The sequence below is a fragment of the Pinus tabuliformis genome, chromosome 5_2, assembly GCF_031772625.1.
Source record: "Pinus tabuliformis cultivar Carrire ecotype Pingquan chromosome 5_2, CPIR1, whole genome shotgun sequence".
NCBI classification, from domain to species: Eukaryota; Viridiplantae; Streptophyta; class Pinopsida; order Pinales; family Pinaceae; genus Pinus; species Pinus tabuliformis.
Window position 1 is genome coordinate 138433532 of NC_142306.1, and position 17806 is coordinate 138451337.

Consider the following 17806-nt stretch of genomic DNA (forward strand, 5'->3'; position numbering starts at 1 on the left):
TGATATGAATATTTAAAGTACAGGTATTATTGATGCTTTATAAGATTTTTAACTAAAACTAGCCAAACAATTACACTCGTATTAATTTCTTATTATACCTTACATTGATTTTCTAATTCTTATATGGTACGTTATTTTTATTTTAAAAATGAAACTTCATGTTTATCATGGAAGAAACTACAAATACTGTTTATCCTTGGTCATTCAATGAGAAAATAAATAACATGAAAAAGGTTAAGATATTTTCTTAAAACTCAATTTTTAATGTGAAATTGTACTCTTAAGTCGATGAGTTAATCAATGAATGACTTATTAGCATGGATATATTTATTTGTTCTTATGTTCCACCATCTCCTAGTTTATCTAGAAAATATAATGAATTTTAATTTTTGGAATAAGGGTAAGCATAAAAGTTATATGGGATGTCATGTTGAATGGTTTTGAAGAGCTCTCCAATAAGAAACTTATGGGGCCATCATTCTATATCAAAGGTATTAGCTCTTTGATAACAAGAAAGATGATGCAACATAGTTTTTTCTCATTCAATAATGATTGGTTCACAACATTATTCCAAGAGTTTACTACTAGGCATGTCTAAAAATGCTTGGGATATTCGAGATATACCATATAGTGAAATGGAAGAAAAGATATTTTAATAGAGTATTGGGGTTGTGGATGAAGTGAATGTTGCAATAGAAGAAACAAAACATTTTGGGATTATAGAAATAGCTAGAGAGTATCAAAGTAGAAAAATATATAGAAGACATGGAGAGTGTATTTGCCCTAAAACTACAAAAAAAATTGTTCAAGAAATTGTAGAAGAAAAAGTTGATTTTGGGCATGTTGTAGAGAGTGAACATGGTAAAGAACTAACTATATAAACATGCATATAAAACAACCTTAGTGGAAATAAAATGATATGAGGAGAACCTAGCAATGAAAGTTGAATCTCATTATGACATTCAATTAGCATTTCTTGAGCAATGACTTGCAAAGATCTAATATTCAATTAGCATTTCTCGAACAATGACATGCAAAGATCTAATATGATGGAGGTGAAAGATGCTATGGAAAAGTAGTTGTATGTATAGTGGACTAAATAATAGAAATAGTGAAAGAAATAATGAAAATCCTTGTATATTTTTTTCATAATGAGAAATGAGCTGAAAAAAATGGAGATATTTCTTTTATCTTACCTAGGTTAACCAATCAATCAACAATATCCTAAATACACAAGAAAAAACAAACGAAGACAACCCTAATGATGAAATATTGAAGAAGAATGTAAGAATAAAGATAAAACTAAAAAATAGAGCATGTTTAAAGAACATAAACCAAAGGGAAAAAAATTTATTGTAGAGAATAATGTTGACCATAACATGCACTAGCATTTAAAAATTAAAAGAATTTTTTGAATTGATTTCATGTATTATAAACCTGTGAAGAAAATTATATAGTATACGCCTATATTTTAAAATTAGCTAAGAAATAGATATACATCTACTAATTATTACAATTATCAAGGAAATTTAATATAATTACTTCCAACTTGCCTATAGTAGCATTCGGAAAGTCCTAACTTATAAAAAAGAAAGGGAATGGATCTGAAAGCCAAATTGATATAATTTGAATTCTATTAACATATTAAAACCATTCAAATAGGATATATTCTATTCGCTATGCTCGCGGAGAGAGCTGACGGGACCTCCCCTCCCACCGAGCAGCCAAATTTCTCTTTTTTTTTTAACATCCATATATATATATATATATATTAAATATATTTTTTTCTCGTCAAACAATCTAGGCAATCAAAAATCTCCAACTATGTGATTCTTCATTTTTACAACTTTAATGGTTATAACTCGCTCCTTTCATCAACCTCACTAATCGTACGCTATTAAAAATCGTTTCGTTTCAGGTATGTTTGAGTCTTATCAACGCATCCCACACTGTTTCCTTGTACTGTTCAAGCTAAAAAGGGGAATTTGAAATCACTTACAACGAAGTATATCACTAAATTAGTTAACTGTCGGTTTACTATCGAAAGGAAAGGAACACGATATACCTTTAACAACTATATGCAATAGTAATTATATATGGATTTTTAAACAAAGAAGAAGAGTATAACTCTAACCACTATATAGGTAATTATATGGAAATTTACACGTATGGTATGGTGAGTGTTAAAAATATCACTACATATTTAAATGATTTTTCGTCTCCTATCTAAACGAAGCCAACACACACGTGGTGTTAAGGGCAGGAAACACTTTTAAACATTGGAAACGTATAATTTTAACCACTATGGATATTTTACCTGTATGATATGGACGAATGTTGGCCTTGGTAATACGGGTAAAACAAGTATATCTTTTCACGATTAAATAGAAAATTTGTCTCTTCAAACACAAATAGTGAAATACAAACTCTTATGGCGGTTGATTGAAAGCAGTTTAGAAGGGATGCATATTGAAATTGTAGGCCGATATTTGATTAGTAGCTAAGAATGTATGCAGATTCAAATTGGGTGCCTTAACATCGGATGAAAAAAACTTGCACCGTGACGATAGGAATAGATTGGGACTGGAATCAAATTGAATAACTCAAAAGATATTGAAAAAACTCAAAAGATATAGATTTTTTTAAATAGATCAATTTTGTTTTTATTGCGTGAGATGCTCTCTACAGTTTAGTATCTCGGCAATGTTGTTATAGTTTTGTATATTGGCAAGGTTGTAGAAGTAAAACAAGTAATTTTTGCTTTGATTTTAATGTGAATGGAAAATTATTTATAAATAAAATATTATCGAACTTTTTTTTTAAAATTACTTAACTTTAAAAGTGTATATATATATATATATATATATATATATATATATATATATATATATATATAATAATTATAATAATGAATGGCATTAAATTAATCAAACATATATAAATATATAATAGATTAATTTAATCACATTATTAAATAAAATTGATATACATAATTTTGGTGTTAATTTTCGTAAGTGTAATAGATAAATGTGAAAGTATAATTTGTACAATAATTTTATATTTGTATTAAGTAAATACCATTTATTATTTGATAATTTTGGTAATAATTTCATAATGATATTAGTTGAATATTAAAAAAAATTCATATGATATTATTTTATATTATATTGATATAAGTACAAAAATATGCGATGCAGACTAGATCTTGCTTATTTATGATAATAAGGTAAAATTTTGTATTTAAAAATGAAAGAGGTTAGCATGCCAAAATTCAACTAAAATTGCAAATACATGAGTCAACAAGTAAATAAAATCAGGAGTCAATAAGTCAAGTAAATAAAATCAAGAGTCAGAAAGTCAATATTTTATAAGTGTCCATAAGGTATCCAATATTATAATAATAAATACCTACGAAAAAAACTAATTAATAAAATCAAATACATGCTTTATTTTATCTGATTTAATAAAATATTTGTGGGAAGTGATTTAGGACAAAAATTTTTTTCTCATAAATTTGATATGCAACACGAAAGCCTCAATTCAACAATGTGAAATGTTTTGGAATACAAACAATGCTGTTACCCTCGAAGATCACAGGTATTTGAATCTTGCTGGGAATTTTCTTCATGCAATCCTTGAAGGAGATTTAGGGTGTGAAACTGAGGATGTGCTTCTTTGCAGGAACGGACTGTGTTTTTACTTCTTGCATTTTGGTATGTTCCTATCTGAACATGGAAAAAAATAGTTTAACACCTGCCGTATAGCATAAGATATATAATATATTTTGATATGTTCTTATCTAACAAGATGTTTTAATACACAACAATTACATATAATATATACTAAAATAACAATTATAAGTAGTGTATGAAGATACCTTGGTACGAAGGAATTGGTTCTCAACAATTAGCGCTTCTTCCTGCATATCATAAAATGTAAGAGATTTAAGAAAACCTCTCCTCATCTTAATACAACATCCCTTACGCCATTAAGATTAATAAATCTTTCCAACTCCATCGCTAATTAAACGGTTGTTGAGAACATTAAAATAATTCACTGAAAGCACAGAAATATTAGGTTTAAGATGTATCATACCAATTTTTTTACTGTCTGATTTTCTTGAAGAAAGATTCTATCCTGCGTATTGAACAATAAATATATTCAACAAATGATGGATCCCAAAGAGTAGAATCAATGGATATTATTTGGGTATGTACTATGAACCTTAAAGACATTTAAAAACATTTAAATTATAAAAATAAAAGGGTAACGAAATTTTCCTCTCACCTTCTGTAATCGAATACAATCTATTCCTCTTTCGAGACGCAATTCAAGTTCATCAAGTTCCTTCATAGATAAACTTGAGATACTATCTCCCATCAATTTCCTATATTGATATGAACAATCTCTTTATAATTAGCATTATTATAACATTTTGAAAATTTTCATGTACCATAAAAATTATCAACCAAGGCGCTTGAGTATCTGTAGTTGAATACGAACCTACTTTTATTGGTTAGAATGTCAATTTCGTTCTTTAGCTTTGTTATATCATTTCCGCAACGCTGTATAAATTAAAATGTCATCAGAAAACCAGTCTTCATAATTTAGTCATGCTAATATATTAAAATGGAAAAACATTTCAAAACTACATATTTCTGTAAATCATCAAAATACATGCCTATCAAATTTTATAAGTTGATATAAAAATGATTGAGAAAATAATACAATAAAAAATAATAATAATATATAACAATTTCAAATGATACCTCTAAGCTTGGTTCCGTTATCTGCATCCATCCTGCATCTTTTATACCCGTTATTTTGTACCTCTCAATAGTTCTACAAACACTTTTTTCCCAAATCACGAAATTATCATCTATTCAGACAATATAAAAACATTCGAATAGAAATGAAAAAATGTGTACAGATATAGATAAAAATATAATATTTTAAGACAAAATTGATGAATTTTCATTTGAAATTTTTGCATTCTTTATAGCGAAATTGAATGTTATATAATATTTGATTTTCTTCATATATTTGTCTCTTCGGAGACATCCGATAAAATATTATCATATATTTATCAACTTTCCGTCCACTTATTCAAATGGAGAGGACGTCCAGCGATTTCTGTTTTTTTTAATTGCTCCTCCATAGCTGAGTTTGTATGCAAGGTTCAGTGATTTGTTTTTTCCATCCATATCCGAGTTTGTATGGAAGGTTTTGTTACAACCACAAGACGGAAATACTGCAATCCGTAGTTGTTGCCTGTAGGATTTCAGTGCGGGTTTGTATTGTAAAAGTTCAAGTCTGATTCAAGCAACTGTGGGTCTTGACGATATGTGGAATCTACGTGGAAACGGCATAATGGAAGATGACCTCTGATTAGAGATCAAGGGGTCGCTAAGGCTATGTAAGAGATTAGCTTTGTAAAAGGAAATTTTGTAATCCATGTCGCAGTCATATATTCCATCTTCGGAAGAAAGAAGAGAAGCCCAAGCCCTTATATTGTTAGTTTACAGTCGATGGAAAGTACATACGCCTTTATTCTATTCCAAGAACTGTACGAGACATCTGTGACTTAAAATAGGTATTATCCTTTACTAATCAAGGATATTCCGTGTTTTTTTTTCAATAGATAGAATCGTGTTATTTTCCTTCCCATCTTTATTCATGGAATTTAAGGGAACGTGTCATTAGGAAGAGTCCTTTGATTTATGTCTCGGTAGATCGAAATTCAAATCTTACAATGACCTGCTGTGGTGGCAGCTAGAGGGGGGAATCCCCTTTCAGGTGAGTCTGCTCTTGCTAAAATCATAGGAACTTAGTATACCTGACTTGTAGGTGGTTGGTTATGCTCTTGGTGTTATAGTGGCAGCTATGAGGTTTGATCCTAGATCTCCCATAGATTAGGCCTGGCTGGCAGTTACCCATTCACCATGTGGTTAAAAAAAAATAAAAATGAAAGCTATCTCAAATCTGTATAAAGTTATATTAACTATTTATTTACAGAAAAAAGATTTAAAAAGAAATGTAAAAATATGTAATAAGATGAATATAGAGAAAGATCTCTTAATAAATAAATACATGTTGGTGGAGTCACCAACCAAATCTATATAATAAGAAATTTCTTTGCATTTTGGCAAAATCTTCTCTAAAATTAACCCCACCTCAAAATGAAATACTACAAGAAAGAATCTAAGTTAGAATGGTTAGGATGGTTCCTAGTAGATGTATAAATTTTCAACATAAAGACTCTATCAATCAAGATCATCTCTAAGAGGAACTTGGAAATAAAAATAAATTACCGTCTTAAAACTCTAGTTGATTTTAAAAAGGAAAAGCTCATTGAGAATAATATTGGGAAATAGTAAATATAGAATAAATTATACTAAAGACCATGCATAACACTCAAAGTTTCATATAGTTCTAAATATTGCAATAATAAATACAGAGGATGAAAAATTGAAAGTGGAAGAGCATGAAGTTGTGGAGAAATAAATAATTATATAAGGCTAAGAAGGCCAACGCCATCAGCATAGCAAAGTATAATACATATAGTAATATTATTATGCATATATTACATAAATATTTACATTAGAAACATATAAATTTGGAAATGAACATAAATAAATGGTATACCTCTCTCTATTTTATTATATTAACTCAACAATTAAGAACACAAATATTTGGTGCTTCTACAACACCCTCAACCCTATTGCACTAACTAACACTAAATTATAATCATGGTAATATTCGACGGGATTTAATCCCTTCCCAAAAGTAATACATGAAGAGGAAAAACAAGTTTCATCTTGGCATTATCCCTCCCATTGTCCCATAACTAATGGAACCTCATCAATTGGGAGCTAACCCTTAAAACCTGAATTAGGTGAAACTAAACCTATGTGTAAAGGATGTAACATATACTGAACCTTCTATCACTAGTTAAATACATTTTAAAAAATTGGAAAAGTGGGAAGGTATCCATATTGTTGGCTAGCCTAGTCAACAATCCCTAGTCAACAATCCCTCTTCATTCCCTATACCAAGTCACAAGCATGGGCAAGGAATTTGCAACATTATTTAAGGTAATCACCTTTACTATACACAATGATTATATTCAACCATGACAATCTTTCATTATTTAGTAAATTTTTATTTTGATGCATCATTAATAATTCTAGCATCATCACTTGTAATAGACAAAAAAGAATATAATAAATATCTAGTGTGGCATAATTTTCTAGTTCTATTCTGTACTTAAGTAATATTGATGCACTAGCATTAGAGCTCCCAATCCATCAATATTTGTGAAACAAAAATCCAAAAGAGATTTCAATATTGTAAAGGAATTATAATTCTTTAATTGTAAATATTCTTAATTTCATTTAATTATTATATAATAGTTGTAAAAAAGCTATGGATAGGAGACAATTTTCCATAAAGAAAAAGAAAAGTTTCCTTGAAGAGCATAATAGAGTTATGGAATATACCTTGAGAGGTTTAATGAATAAATTATGAGATCTTTAGGAATAAATGTGGTAGTGATTTTAGGATTTAGGAAAAGCTGATTTATGGACTGCTTTCAGGATTTATAAAAGATGTTGTATTTCATAATTCTATTTATTGTAAGCCTACTGGAAATGAGAACTAATGGCCAAATGAATGTAGAAATAGACCATAGAAGAATAGACCACAACTTCTTATGTATGTAAAGTTCTCATTTTTGTCAATGAGAAGAGAAATTCATTAATTATTTTTCTTTGATTTTGTTTGTTTATGCATGAATACATGGACATTTAAATTTGAATGATTACATCCTAGCAAATCTGTGTGAATGATTGTAAGAGAAATTGTGAAATGTTAATTTGTTTAGAGAAGTGGTGAGTTGCACTAAAATGCGAAAGTACCGTTGTAATTGTTTTTCATTGATTTTGTGTGTTTATGCACGAATACATGTATATATAAATACCTAGATATCTAAATGCCAATGATTATTTATTATTGTACAAGAGTCCTAGCAAATCTGTGTGAATGATTGTGCAAAAGGCACTCTACATTCTAGTATGGTAAACATGTAAATGTAAACCTAAATGTAAAAGTAAATGTAAACATAAACATTTAATCAATCTAATTATTATTATGTATAAACACAATATAAATTTAAAACATAACAAGGTTTACAAACACTAAATAAAAATATAAATATACTAGATAAAACTATAAATAAACTCGAGGTATGGTAAATAAACAAAACCACTTTTTATACTTACTCTCGAGGTATGGTAAATAAATAAAAATATAAATAAACTAGAGGTATGGTAAATAAATAAAACCAGTATTTATACTTACTCGATAGGTATGGTAAATGAGTAAAAATATAAATAAACTAGAGGCATGGTAAATAAATAAAACATGTTTTTATATTACTCCATAAACCATTTTATATTTACTAAAACTCAAAAAATGAAATTTGTTTAGGTGAAGCCTATGGGCCAAATACCATGCGGGAAATTATTATTAATATCATGCAAGAAAAAATACTATTAACCCTAATATTAATATTCAAAGATTAATATCTTTAGTATTATTAAATATAATCTTCATATTAATATATTATAATATTAATATTATTAAATTTAATAACTTTGGATTAGTACAATATTAAATTTGTTATATTATAATATATATTAATATATCATGATATATATTAACCCTAGATATATATGTGAGGGAAGAACAAAGATATAGAGTGATAGAGCTGGAGAGATAGGGGGAGTGGCAAGGGAGAGATGGAGATAAACTAAATGAGAGGGGAGAAGAGGAATGAAGATCAAGAGAGGGAGAGGAGTGAGAGAAGTAGAGAAGGGTAAGAGGGAGACAGAAAGATGGAGGGGTGAGAGATAGAAGGAGGGAAGGATGGAGAGAGTGAGAGGATTGGAGCATAGAGAGAGAGAGAGAGAGAGAGAGAGAGAGAGAGAGAGAGAGAGAGAGAGGGAGAGAAGAAGAAACACATAGAGAGTAAGAAGTGAAGAGAGAGAGAGGGTGGAAAGGGAGAGATGGAGAGGGAGTGTGTATGTTTAGCCGTGAGATAAAGAGACAAAGAAGGAGAGATGGGGGCACATAGTAACATTGTCATAGAGAGAGAGAGAATGATGGGGAAAGAGAGAGGATTGGAGGGAAAAGAGGAGGAAGAAGAAGAGGATTGGAGGGAAAAGGGACAGAGAGAGAGAAAGAGGATTGGAGGGAAAAGAGAGAGAGAGCGAGAGAGGGAGAGAGAGAGAGGGTGTGATGGGGGAACAGGGAGGGAAGTAGGAGAGAAAAAGAGAGAGAGGAATGATGAGAGAGAGAGAGAGAGAGAGAGAGAGAGAGAGTGATGGGGGAAGAGAGAGGAAGGTAGGAGAGAAAGGGAGAGAGAGGAAGGACGAGAGAGAGGACTTGAGAGAGAGGAGGAGGTAGGGAGTGAGAGAGGAGGAGAAAGGGGGGTATAGAGAGATGGGGTTGTAGGGGGAGAGAGGGAGGTAAGAAGAAATATGTAGAGAGTGAGAAGTGGAGAGAGAGTGTGTATGTTTGGGGGTTGGATAAAGATACAAAGAAGGAAAGGTGGAGAGAATGGGGTAGAGAAGGAGAGAGAGGGAGAGAGGGGAGGATATAGTAACAAACTGGGAGGGTGAAGAGAGAGAGAGAGAGAGAGAGGTGGGAGAGAAAGGGAGATGGATGAAGAAAGAGAGAGGATGTGAGAGAGTGGAGAGAGGGAGGGAAAGAGAGATAAATTGGAGTGGGAGAGAGAGGGAGGTAAGAAGAAAGTTATAGAGAGAGAAAGGTGGAGAGAGAAAGAGGGATTGATAAGGAAGATGGAGAGACAGGGACAGAGGTATAGAGTCCCATAACTAATCTACCTCCTTTTACCTCCTTTTGCCACCGTTATCATGCAAATAAATGCAGAAAGCATAAGGTTTTGACAAGGTAAAACATTCATATGTCCTCTTTTTCATATTTTGTCAATATGCCTTATTGTTTTATTAAATTTTACATGTAGCTATAGAATTGACCTGATTATGCTGGTAATCCACCTATCGATAGCCACTTCCATTGTTTCTAGGGTTCGAGTGTGCAAACTTAGTGAAGAAGTATATGCGTCTATAGGGAATGATACTCTCATGGATTTCTTCCTATTTACTCAAGCTAATTCACCAGGAGATCCACACTATCACCTGACTAACCATGGTGGTCAACAGTAGGACAACGCATTGGAACAAAGTCTGAATTTTAAGAAATTTCATCTATTTTCTTTTTCAATAGAAAATCCACAAATAAGAAATATGATTTAGTTTTCATAAGGACTATAGAGAAGTTGTGTAGGATTAAATTTCTCGTAAGGTTAAAAAGAACTCTATAAAAACATTGGCTTATCTGTGTAATGGGTGTGCCACCGTATGTAGTTTGAGCATCTCGTAAAACTCTTTTTCACTTAATACAAAGTTCTTATGCCATATATTTTATGTGTTGTTGATCGAAGGCGAATGACTGCCTCGTGAAGGGGCCCTACGCGTAGATCAGGTCTTTGATTCACAGTAATTAGATTTTTATTTTCAATTGTTATTTGATAGATTTAATTCATGGATGCCCCGTTTTCATGTTTTTAAGATGAAATTCAATGAAGATTGTGAATAGGTTCTCTTAATTTATTTCTGTATTGTTCATTTCATTTTCATAATACCTCGCATAAGCTCACAAATTTCATTTCATTCATAGCCTATCATAGCTTAATGATTTCATAACTCAGTAATTTTGTTTCTATTTTTCTTTTTGAATTGAAATAAAGTTGCAATGGATAAGAGTGGTAGTCTTTCTTAGCTTCTGAATATAGGTACATTTTCTTTTGAAGTTGATAAATTAAAATTTTCTTTATGTCATTTCATATTTTCAAAGTTAGTTTTGTTTAGCTACAACATCAAAATCCAAAAAAAATTGATAAGTTGAAAGGAATATTAATTTAACACATCTATTGAAAAGAGGTAAAATCATTATCCAATCATTCTAGAAACCCAATTCAACTAGAACTAATTCTAGAGATAACATTTAGCCTAATCAATTAACAACAAAAACTTAGGAATAACATCCCAGTATAGATAATAACATCACCTCAACACTAATTCTAGAGTTTGGCATTAGCTTAGATAATGATAGCATAATCACCTTAATGACATAAAAGACTTCTAGCACATACAGTGCACTTGCACTTCATCAGTTTACTTTCCCTGGTTGATATTTTATGCTTAGAATTTAAGAACATTTAATTGACTAAACATTTTGGTGTTGTTGCCGGGGAAGTGCAAATCGGAGTTAAAAAAAAACAAAAAAATCGAATAAAAACATGACTTCCGCAGGGAAATAGACTCTAGAGGTTGATTTGTAGGATGAGGAAGGAGTTAAATTCCCACAACTCCGCTAACTCCACCACGACATCAAAGTTCCACACCACCCACTTAAACTCAAATTCCATCCATAGGCCAACAAAGTCTTCCTGAAGTCTTAAGATCTGAAATCCGATCTTCAACTTCACCTACTTCATCTACTGAGGCTATAATTGAAGTAGAAGAAGATCGTACTGTTTCATGGAAAGCTAGTGTCTTGTCGAGCAACTAGCTCTCTAGGTTTGGCAGCTACCCTAGAAACAACAGTTTAAAGCAATTCAATGATTTCTTCTATGTGTAATAGATAAGAGAAACATAATGGAACCAAGCTGGAACTTCCACTTAATCCCTTGCTTGATCTCTCTCCCCTTTGATAGAGCTTGCAACTCCTCCCTGTACTTAACACGCTTGGAGAGTACCTGCACAAGTACAACAACAAAGAACCATCAAAGGAGCATGATCTATTACAACATAGACATTACAGAATCAAATATATAATGAACAAATGATAGCATTCACAAATGATAATATTCACAATTGCGCAATCATATGGAAGAAAACTTGAAGAACTTTATTAATAGAAGGGAGAATTACAACCCAATTGTCTGATCTAGCATCATCCTCCCAACTTCAATCCCTATTCACCTCATGTAATAGCAATATCACACCAACAATACAATGCTCTTTCCTCAATTACAAACTATCAGCACTTCCTTGAAATTCACAATATTCCAGCCTCTAGATCTCTTAGATGAGGGTTCCATTTATAGATGTGTACAAGTGTGTGAGTCATTCATGGGGTTTGATTAGTGTCATTCCACTTGTTACAATTGGTTCCACTTGGAGATTTCTTAGGTCTCTTACTCATCCCTGGGCAAATTCAGAGAGGCAATTGGCACACGAGAAGTTTATAGAAGATTCCATGAGCAACCACCTAGAAAACGGTCCGAGACATTTGTCTATCCTTGCCTATCACACCCTATAGAAGGCCCAAATAGTATGCATCACACCCTGATAGTGTACCACTTAGTATGCACTGCACTTTGCGAGTGGAGCAGTAAGTATGGTTGAGTTTAGGCCATTTCTCGATGGTTTTTCTGATGGAACTTTTGGGGAATGATGTAATTAGATGACTATGTTATTTTAGGGTATGAAACGACTCTTTTAAGGGTTGATGAGCCCTATTTTATTGACATATAAGTTTGGGGTTGATGTTCCCAAATATGTCTATAACAGTTACCCCCTAAAGCATGAAGTCGTAAATATTGATGTCGGGTGAAATGCTTTATCATGAGGATCCGAAGTTTCAAACTGGAAGGTGACCTGCATAAGTTACAATACAATACATCATCATAACATAATTTCATGATCTAGCTAAGGGAGGCATTCCCATGCTCAGCTTTATAAATGCATTTCATGTACATAGATCAGATAGTCATCTGTAGATGCGGACTGGTGACTCTTCAGATGTAGAGTCATCGTCCATGGCTAGGATGACCATCTGTGTAGAGCCTTTGTACATTTGATGTTTTTATATCCCTGAATATATCGCGACTCAGATGGATGAAACTAGATCTGGGGTCTTCAAACTCATTCAATCTTCGGTCGATGTACAAGTTAATCCATGTGAAGAGATGTTTTGAAGTCAAACATGGAATGACATAGCCTGATTACGAGCCAATGATGTAAGCTGTTAACAGACATGAGAGGAATCACCAATAATGATAATGACCGTCAAGGTAATACAGTACAATTCACGTGGTGTGAATATATGGTCCGATGTCGAACACCATGCTAAATATTTTGGTCGAAGGCCATTGATGTCAACCTGTCGCCAAAAGTGAGAAAATTTCCATTGATGTATGCAAGCTTCAAAGCACTGAAAGGGGTCTTTCTAAGTCAACTTCTTGGTTAATGAGTTGATATTGACAAGAAGTGACTGGTCGTAGGAGGGCCTTAATGTATCCCACATATACAACATGAAACAAAGCAAATGATTTCTGGAGATGAAAATGAATTGATAGCACAAGGTTCAGGAATGGCAGTCATGAAAAAATGAAGGTTGGAGGTATTGGAGTGGATGAGACATTAACTGGATGGTGGTTTCTCAACTGAATGACTTCTCTTGAACATGTCGGCAACACTGAGATGAATTGGTAGCGTTAACCCAAAAAGATGGATGGTATGAAAGACCAATGGTGAGATGATCGGTGAACGGAATAACCCAACCCAACTAAATAATGGAGATGAAGTGAAAGTGTCATGTTCAAGAGCGACCTGCTACCATAATTTCTTCAAGTTTTTTCCCTTTTTCCCTAGTCACTGTTGACCAATACCACTTTATTTTTGTTAATCTTGAGGAGCATAACATATAATTGTTCTATAATTTTCCCTTCGAGCAAACTTGTCACTACATTTTAATGAGTCTAGCAATAGTGAAACTCGGTCTCGTCTAGAATGGACAAGTTTGTCGCTATTTTTTTAACATGTTTAACGATAAGGATAACTCAGTCCTGTTAATGTTTAGAGAGTTTGAAAAGGGACAAAAAGAAGACTCCAAAAGTTCATTTTCGTAAAATAATCCCTTAGGTCCGAAAAAGGATAAAATAATACAAAAGGGGTGACTTTTCCAATCACTTTAACGAGCTGAAAAAGACAAGCGCTCAACTTTTTCGTAAGATAATCCCTTGGGTCCGAAAAAGTATAAAATAATACATGAGGGATGACTTTTCCAATCACTTTAACGAGCTGAAAAAGACAAGCGCTCGACAATATTTTCATATTTAACGAGTTTGAAAAGGGTTTAAAGAAGACTCGATTTTTGAGGAACAAGTGTTGCCTACAGTAGCAACTGGTTCCGGTGAATCTTTGAACTTCTCAAAACATGTTAATTTATGTAAAGAGGGTGGCTAATAAGACCACTCATCACAACTATTCATCAAAAAGGGTAAAACAAATAAGTGAGAGTGTATGATCGCCCAAAGGGATGGTGGTGACAGGATGTACACAACCAAGGTTCAAAAGGCTGATAAAATGGAAATCACAAAGTTTAATTAGTTAAAGGTGGGTTCATTTTTTGACAAGATTGAACCATGGGGGAACTATGCTTGGATTTGGTTTCATGTTTACACAAGCTCAAAACGACAAACTTTGCTCGAATTGGTTTGCATGCGCCCAGCATGATGAAAGGGGAGAGTATCTTGTAACCAGATGGAAGCCACTGCGGTGAGGTAGGATGGTTTCATCCAGAATAGACAAAACGCCTCTTTGGCTTCATCCAGAATAGACAAAGGTGAATGGTGTGTCAGACCAATCACATAACCTATAGGGAAACTCATCTTTACACACTAGGTGCATGCCCCCTAAAGCTTCATTACATTCACCAGATTACACCTGGCTATCAGGTGGATGGAATGAAGGTTCAAGAGATACCGCTGAAGTAAATGGACCATTTAGGGATGATGATCAACTTGGAGCTATGCTTGGACCAGGAAATGAAAGCTGGTCAATGGTGATAATTTTGCCTTCATGCGAGAAACACATCACTCGGAAGAGTGTTGAAACTATAGTTTCCATGTTATAAACATAGTCACGCACAAGGAGTAAATTGTAATCTAAGGGTCCTGGGACTATCATCACGTTCAAATGAATGGTTTTGCCTCCCAAAGTGATCGGCAACTTAGGAATGATCCCTAATGGTCGACTGGTTCCTTTGTTAAAGCCTAACATATTATGTGTAATAGGCATAAGTGATGGCGAACCAAGCGCTTTCCAAGTAGTTGAGAAAAGGATACTCACTGATGCACATTCATCTATAATAGTTCCAGACATGACCATTTTGCAAACTTGTACTATGATCCAGAAAGGTACATAAGAAGAAAGGTGGGATCTTGCCATTCGATTCCAATCAAAGGAAGTGACTAGACTATTTGGAGGGGTTACCAAAGAAATGGGTGAATTAACCCCTTGAGTTACGACAACTGGGGGGTTTTCCTCCTGTCATGAAGGAACGGACGGATTGCCCCCAATTTCATTAGAATCTAAAGTAACAAAAAGAATTTGAATGATATCATTTTCACTCTCTTTGGGAAAGGTACAATTAGTTGAAGGTGAAATTGGGTCAACTGTTACCTCGACCTGTTGACTTTGGTCGGGTATAGACTCATAAGATTCACTTTCAGAGAGAGTGGTTTCGACTGACAGTTGATTTAAGTCAGTCGGTTTGTCAACTAGCGAAGGACTTAGGGAGAGTTTCCTGTAGCCAGATGGAAGTCATTGCGGTGAAGCAGGACGGTTATCCAACACCCTTTTAGCTTCATCCAAAAAGGGACAAAGGTGAAGGGAAAGGTTACCTTCACATAACTTAAATGGAAACTTAACCTTCCTCCTCTGTCCATGAGCTTTACTATCACTAGTTGAAATTGTGTTACCAACATGATCTCCAAAATTTGATGACAACGGATGGTGTGAATGGGGAGACCATTCTCTCAATATTTGAGGAAAGCAAGGGAAATCTTGATGAAAATGGTCTCCCTCACAAATTATGCATGGAAATTTGGGTTTGGGAAGTTTAATGGATGGATTTTCATTAGATGATGCATTCAAAGCAATTGTTGCTTGGTTGCTCCCTTGTTGAACTGGCTTCTTCTTCTTCTCCTTCCCTTTCTTCTTCTTCTCAGCCACCTAGTTACAAATATCACTACTTTCACCAAGCGAAGAGGAAGAAGGGGAGGGAGAAATGAACGAGGAAGGAGGTGAAGGGTTGACTTCAGGATCAATAGCAGGTTGATCCTATTTGGAAGAAATCACAACATTTTGAACCACAGAGGTTGAAAATAGCCATACTGGCAGGCCAATGGTGATTCCTGGAAGGGACAATGTAGCCATACAAGGAGCACCAATATTTCCCCAAGAAGGAAAAGGACTAGGATTCCTCTCAAAGTGGTTTCCTTGATCAATGGACTCCAGATTCAATGCCATATGTCTCAACCTAAGATAAATTAAAGAATAGGGATGATATTCGCAGTTAATTAATTTTAATGATGCTTGGACACAACTTTTCTTTTTCAGTTTTTAAGAGTCCAGAAAAAGCTAAAGCTGACTCTAGTCTCCTTCAATTTTTTAATGAGCTTGAAAGGACAAGTGCTCATATGGAACTTTTCTTTTAAAGAGTTGAAAAGGAACGAAAGTGACTACTCTGGAAAATCTAGATAGAGGGATTACCAAACCAATCACAAAACTGCAATATACACCTTGGTGATAAATTAAAGAGAAATTACCAAGGACTTATGTACGGCAATCAATCTTCCTGAATGTTGTGTTCAGAACATTGTGATCAATAAGGTGACAAACTCGGCTTCCTATGGATAAAGGATTTAAGCCTACTGTGGTCTCCCAATATATACGCGACGGTACGGGGAGCACAAGTCCATGCTAGCACTTGTCGTATCAAGGAGGATGAATCACCCAACCTTAAATGAAAATGGTAGCCACTAATTTTAATGTCGCCAGAACACGTCTCTAGCCTAGACCTCTAGATATGTTGTGTTAAGTTCCAAAGCGTTGTTAGGTTCATTGAAATTTATTTTAGAGTTGATCTTGTTTAAAGTTTTCCTTTCAATGGTTCACCATGTGATGATGATTTTGAAATTCCTAAAATGAAATCTACAATGATAAACAATCTTTGTTTATTTTGAGCAATGAAAATCTTAGCTACTAGGGAAAGTAGATTACAATTCTTTCAAACAAAGAGCAAAGAGCACACACTAGTGCATTTTCCTATATCAACTTTTCCCACGCAACTCTAAAAAATGCTAAATGCAAATGCATGTATTTTTTTCATTCTCCTTAATGTGAAAAACACCAAAAAGGAAAACTAAATGTAGCAAAGATCTAAAATATTTCATTCAAAGTGACATTTTCGTCAATTTCTTCTTTAAGAGAGAAAGGAAGACTCCACGACACTTTTCAATTTTGAAAAAAAAGGCTTTCGACACTTCGAATATAAACAAATCAAACCGAATACATGAATAAAAGTTCAATCGACTATCGAGGAAAGGAAGAATTCATGACACTTCTCTTTTCGACACAAAACAACAATTACGACACTTTTTGTACCAAAGTGACAAATTAATTTAAACAACTTTTCGAAAAAGGATTGCAAATGATGAACAAAAACACAAAAAAAATTCACTAATCCTAATCTAATGGAGGCTGATTTATGTGATGCAAGTAAGCTTAAGTAAGGAGGCACTGTTCATATGCAGCGAAACAACTAGACAAAACTGAAAACAAGGTCAAAAACCCCCAATTTCTATAGTGGAAAAAGGGTTCTGTCAGTCATCACACCTGGGCTTCACAGAAACGGGGGTGCATCGCACTTA

At 33.6% G+C, this 17806-nt stretch overlaps 1 protein-coding gene across 2 annotated transcripts in view; it reads right to left on the reverse strand.

Annotated features, from left to right (window-relative positions):
* Nucleotides 1-3531: 3531 nt before the first annotated feature.
* LOC149157895 (agamous-like MADS-box protein AGL11) overlaps nt 3532-17806 on the reverse strand; it is a 149675-nt gene continuing 135400 nt past the window's right edge. For both annotated transcript variants that reach the window (XM_089437675.1, XM_089437676.1), the window contains 6 exons: nt 4770-4851; nt 4504-4565; nt 4288-4387; nt 4096-4137; nt 3878-3919; nt 3532-3725 (listed from right to left, as the gene is read on the reverse strand). In XM_089437675.1, coding sequence (XP_089293801.1) covers nt 3579-3725; nt 3878-3919; nt 4096-4137; nt 4288-4387; nt 4504-4565; nt 4770-4851 — 475 coding nt within the window. In that variant the 3' untranslated portion in view covers nt 3532-3578. The remainder of the gene's footprint in view (nt 3726-3877; nt 3920-4095; nt 4138-4287; nt 4388-4503; nt 4566-4769; nt 4852-17806) is intronic.